At 47.2% G+C, this 5336-nt stretch overlaps 1 protein-coding gene across 2 annotated transcripts; it reads left to right on the plus strand.

Moving 5' to 3' along the window:
* The first annotated feature begins 3656 nt into the window (after window positions 1-3656).
* On the plus strand, window positions 3657-5336 carry LOC120993537 (protein kinase C delta type-like). 2 transcript variants are annotated; one of them, XM_040422018.1, is made up of 5 exons: window positions 3657-3718; window positions 4039-4101; window positions 4255-4806; window positions 4920-4963; window positions 5107-5336. In XM_040422018.1, the coding sequence occupies exons 1-4, from the start codon at window positions 3687-3689 to the stop codon at window positions 4942-4944; spliced, it is 672 nt and encodes a 223-aa protein (XP_040277952.1). In that variant the 5' UTR covers window positions 3657-3686; the 3' UTR covers window positions 4945-4963; window positions 5107-5336. The 2 variants fall into 2 exon arrangements, with proteins under 2 accessions (XP_040277952.1, XP_040277953.1); XM_040422019.1 differs by lacking the exon at window positions 4039-4101 and having other exon boundaries at window positions 3674-3718.

A 5336-nucleotide genomic window follows, 5' to 3' on the forward strand; every position in this document is an offset into this window, starting at 1 on the left:
GTATATGGCAGAGCAGGTCCATGGGCCACTGCCAGGCAGCTGCCACCCGAGGATTCCGTGACCTCCGACCTCACCTGCACACGACCAACTGCCGTTCATTTTCAACTGTCGACCGAGGTGATCGGACTGAAGTCTACAGATTGGAGAAGATTTGCGACAATGGCGTCCACTGGACATGGAGAAGACGGCGAGGAGATGAAGAGAGAAGGAGAAAAGAGGAAGAGGGACGAGGATAGCGTCACAGGATTCAAGAAAATCAGGAAGAAGAGGAGAGGACCAAAGACTAGAGGAGTGGAGGATGTGAAGCCAAAACTTGGGAGCAACCAAGACCTTGCAACATCCAGCCCCTACCCTGCCAGGCCTACCATCCGCCGCTTCACCATCCACCAGGTCTTGGGTAGGGGCAGCTTTGGCAAAGTAAGTATTAGAGCGTCTTACTGTATATCTTTTTAGGGCTAACATGTTTAATCCCGCTCTGTTTTCAGTCATCTCCACATGGGCAAATACTGATCATACTGTTCTTCTATGAGATGACTGATAGGATATCCAGTAACTTCCTTGCTCCCATGACTACTACTTTATATCACATTTTTCATCTGCTCCATTTATCACCATATTTAGGTCTGTTGCTGCTATACAGGGATATTATTATTCATTGAAGAACTGATGAGCAGTAGTGTACCTACCATAAAGGCAGACCATGTGTTGTGTGGCTCAGGGAGAAGGCGAAGTCGGGAAAGGGGGGATGGGAGTGCCTGGTGCTGCACTGCACTTCTGTATCCAAAATAGATTCATGTCATTTTCCTGCAGCCACCATTAGGGGGAGCTCAGTGCATATAGATTCTGCAGCTTTCATTGATTTCTATAGTGACTGTATAAACTCCTATACACTGAGAGCTCCCCCTAGCGGTAGCTGCCGGCAGTCAGCTTTGTAATATGCTATGTGAGGGAAGCAGAAGATTTATCATTGTATTTACGTCAGTTGTCGGGTGTAAAAACAACACCAAGTTATATGAGCTTCATATTTATGAAGTTAAAGAAGTTCTACACTTTTTCTTTACTGACTACTGTCAGAGCCGCAGCCTTATCAGACAGCTGACCCCGCCAGTCAGGAACTGATGATCTATCCAGAGGATATATTATTAGTAAGAAAATAGTGTAGAACCCCTTTAAAGTGGGTAAAATGGGACATGTTTTTATATTATTACATTTACATTTCTACAACTAATAAAAATAATTGTATATTTTGCAGGGCAGGTTAGGGAGCTATGTTAAGTTTTGCCCATGTCGGACTGGGGAATGTAAGGCCCAGGGCCGATGCAACCATATAGGCGAACTAGGCGTTCGCCTAGGGCGCCGGCCTGCTGGGGGCACCCTAGTGGGCTCCCCCTGACTGGGACTGCAGCCCTGGGCGAGCGGCTCTTGAGCCGCCCCGAGCACCGTTACAGGGGGGCCAGGAGGTGGAGGTCCTTCTTAAATATGGCAGAGCAGGCATCTGCTTACCCTGATGGCAGGTGCCTGCTCTGCCAGTAAATTACCGGAGGAGAGGAGGCGGGCGGCAAGGGAGGCTGTTCTAGCAGCTCCCCACTCCTCCCTCGTGCGCCCTCTGTGATGACGGAATATGACGTCATTCCGGCCCCGGCATACTAAACGGCGCGCTGGAAAACTGAGGAACTGCACCACACTGGACCCCAGGGAGGTGAGTGTTTAAGTGTTTGACTGAGTGAGTGTCTGCCTGTGTATTTATGTCAGTGAGTGAGTATATGTATGTCTGTCTTTCTGTCAGTAAATGTATGTGTGTCTGTCATTGAGTGTCTGTGTGTGTATGTCAGTGAGTGAGTGTATGTCAGTGAGTGTGGATGTCTGTCGGTCAGTAAGTGTCTGTGTGTTTGTCAGTGAGTATATGTGTATGTTTGTCAGTGAGTATATGTGTGTGTTTGTCTGCCAGTGAGTGAGTGTCTGCCAGTGAGTGAGTGTCTGCCAGTGAGTGAGTGTCTGTCAGTGAGTTTCTGTGTGTGTGTGTTTCAGTGGGTAAGTGTATGTCTGTCAGTGAGTGTATGTGTGTCTGTCAGTGAGTGTATGTGTGTCTGTCAGTGAGTTTCTGTGTACGTCATTCAGTGAGTATCTGAGTGCGTGTCTGTCTGTCAGTGAGTTTATGTCTGTCTGTCAGTGTGTGTGTGTGTCTGTCAGTGAGTGTATGTGTCTGTCAGTGAATGCGTGTCTGTCTGTCAGTGAGTGTATGTGTCTGTCAGTGAATGCGTGTCTGTCTGTCAGTGAGTGTATGTGTCTGTCTGTCAGTGAGTGTATGTGTGTCTGTCAGTGAGTGCGTGTCTGTCTGTCAGTGAGTGTATGTGTCTGTCTGTCAGTGAGTGTATGTGTGTCTGTCAGTGAGTGCGTGTCTGTCTGTCAGTGAGTGTATGTGTCTGTCTGTCAGTGAGTGTATGTGTGTCTGTCAGTGAGTGCGTGTCTGTCTGTCAGTGTGTGTGTGTGTCTGTCAGTGAGTGAGTGACATGAGGGGGTGGCAAAATGGATCTTTGCCTAGGGCGTCAAAAATCCTTGCACCGGCCCTTTTAGGGCCAACCAGTAAAACTGATTCTGGGGGTAACTGTAAAGCTAGATTCAAATATTGCCTGCCCACACAGTAGCAGCAGCAGCAAGGTGCTACAAGATGATTGATTATGGGGCCCCTGCAGTGATTTTGAGAGGGCAGCTCCCTGGTGAAAGAGGATACCGGCCGGACTCTGTACATAGAAGTAATCTCAGCTACCCAATCCATCTATAATAATAAACTGGGTAATTTGTAAAATAATATGGACTTTAGGGTGCATTCATATGAACGTACGTATTTAGCGGTCCACGAAATGCGGATCCGCAAAAAAACAACAACTGATGTTGTCAGTGTGACGTCCATGTTGCGCACATTTTTTTTGCAGAACCATAGTAACAATGTCTATTCTTGTGCGCAAAATGGACAAGAGTAGGACATGTTCAGTCTTTTTTGCGGGACTACAGAAAGGACATATGGATATGGACAGCACATGGTGTGTTGTCAGCATTTTTTGCGGACCCATTGAAATGAATGGGTCCATATCTAATCCACAAAACATGCGAATTAGATGCGGACTAGAAATATGGTTGTGCGAATGGGACCATAAAGTTGGTTGAGATACTGTACACTGCTGGTCTATATAAAGTGCAGTCAGTCTATTATGCCATGTGCCACCTGTCTGGGCAACTCGGGGCCCATCTTGCTCAGAGACCTACCAGGGGATTTACCTGCTCCCCTGTGGGCCAGTCCGAGCTTGGTTTTTGCTATTCTATTTCCTGGTTTGTGTAGGTCGCTATAAACACACAATGCATAAATTATATTCATTACAGCAACCTGGGCCTGGAAATGTGATAACCACTGATCCCAACCAACTCAAAAAACCATGTAATGAACATTTTATGTTTGTTTTCTTCAGGTAGTTCTGGCATCAGTCCCTGGCCACAACACCTACATGGCCATCAAAATGATCACCAAAAAAGGGGACAATGAAGATGCGATAATGAGAGAGAGGCGGATACTCCTGGCGGCCAGAGACTGCCCATTCCTAATCCACCTCTATGCCGCACAGCAGTCTCAGGAGCGCACGTATTTTATTACTGAGTATCTGTCCGGGGGCAGCCTGGATGATTTGATCAGCATGTGCGGCTGCTTGGACATCAGCAATATCAGGTGAGACAGAGGGGAAACACCAAAAATAGACCAGAGAGGGAATAAAAGCTAATGTCAGGGGTGTAGATAGAGGAATGGTGGGTGCTGGATGACAGCAAGTCACCCTGATATGATCAGGGAATTTACATATAGTGCTAGGCCGCAAACCGAATCTCTTCCCCAGGTAATGGAAAACAATGCAGAAAATATAGAGAATACTGCCACTGCTGCCATAAACAGCGTCTCTTCTCAGCGGGTGACCACACAGTATCCCATTAACTCACGATATTGGGGGATAAAAAAATAAAAAAATTGAAACTACTTTCTGTTCTCCCCATCAGATTTTACACAGCAGAGATTGTATGTGGCCTCCAGTTCCTCAGTGGACGCAACATCATCCACCGGTAAGCAGAACTTTGTCTTCTTTACATGAGGGAAATAATGCACCTTGTTCCTGGGCTCCTGAACAGCTATTCTTCTTGGTATTTCAGTGACCCATCCCCGGTCTCTTCTATCGCTGGGCAGATTTGTCATTCTTTGTCTTGTTTTTTTTGCAGAGATCTAAAGCCGGATAACATCATGTTGGATGCAGACGGCCACATCCGTATCATCGACCTCGGGCTGGCCCAAGATGGTGTCACCACCTCCGATAAGATCTATGGAGTGGCGGGAACCATCCATTACATGGCCCCTGAGATGCTTCTCAAAACAGGATATGGCGCAGCAGTTGACTGGTGGAGCCTGGGCATTGTGGTGTGCAGAATGGCAGGATGCCCCCCATTTTACAACGGCCCTGTCAGAAAAATGGCCCAGGACGCCATCATCAGTGAAAAGCCACATATTCCATCTTGGTTTGATGCTGACTTGAAAGATCTTGTCAAAAAACTGCTGTGCCAGAATCCTGAGAAGCGTTTGGGTGTGTGCGGGAACATCAGAGAGCATCCATTCTTTTCCACCATCGGCTGGGAGGAACTGGAGGAAAGGAGAGCACAGCCACCATTTACACCATGTGAGTCAGTTCTGGAGAAGCAACATCTGCAGTGGCCGGAGGATAAGAGAGCCCTTCACCCCGTGGCCGAATTTAACTATATGTCACCAAGCTGGGCCCGGTAAGATCCTCCTCTTCTGGGGATAACTCTCATCAGATTTTCTTCTTTACTTGTGTTCCTCATCATTTTTCTTTTCTTCTGTCTCTGTGAATGACCTTGTCTCTACTTCTTAGGTTGATGAGAACATCTGGACTGTGAAGGAATCCACGACCATCTGGTGAGTGGCCACTATACACACAGGAAACCTGTCAGCTCTAATATTAGATATTCTGAATGGTTGATAACTAAATGACTTTCGTTCCTTAGATAACAGCATATCCAGTATAAGATGTTGAGACATCTACTTCTTCTGTCTTGCAGGATATACCCGTGCCTACTGCCCAGAACTTCATGCCTCCTGACCTCATATCTCTGCTATGTATGCAAGGCTGCCTTAAAAAAAATCCTCTCTCTCCTTACCATCTTCATTCTGCACCTTTGCCATCGTGTTGCTGCCCCAAGCACTTGACTTGACGTCCTCCACTCCTGGGCTGGCATCTGACATAAGTCCAGCCTGAAGATCCTCTACGCCTCCGGGAGTGGCCTGTGCT

The sequence above is a fragment of the Bufo bufo genome, chromosome 3 (genome assembly GCF_905171765.1).
Source record: "Bufo bufo chromosome 3, aBufBuf1.1, whole genome shotgun sequence".
Lineage (NCBI taxonomy): Eukaryota > Metazoa > Chordata > Amphibia > Anura > Bufonidae > Bufo > Bufo bufo.

Coding starts and splice junctions, on each gene's coding strand:
- LOC120993537 (XM_040422018.1), top strand. CDS start 3,687: ATGTGCGGCTGCTTGGACATCAGCAATATCAG. Junction 4,102..4,254: donor GGACGCAACATCATCCACCG/GTAAGCAGAACT, acceptor TTTTTTTTGCAG/AGATCTAAAGCCGGATAACA. Junction 4,807..4,919: donor ATGTCACCAAGCTGGGCCCG/GTAAGATCCTCC, acceptor TCTACTTCTTAG/GTTGATGAGAACATCTGGAC.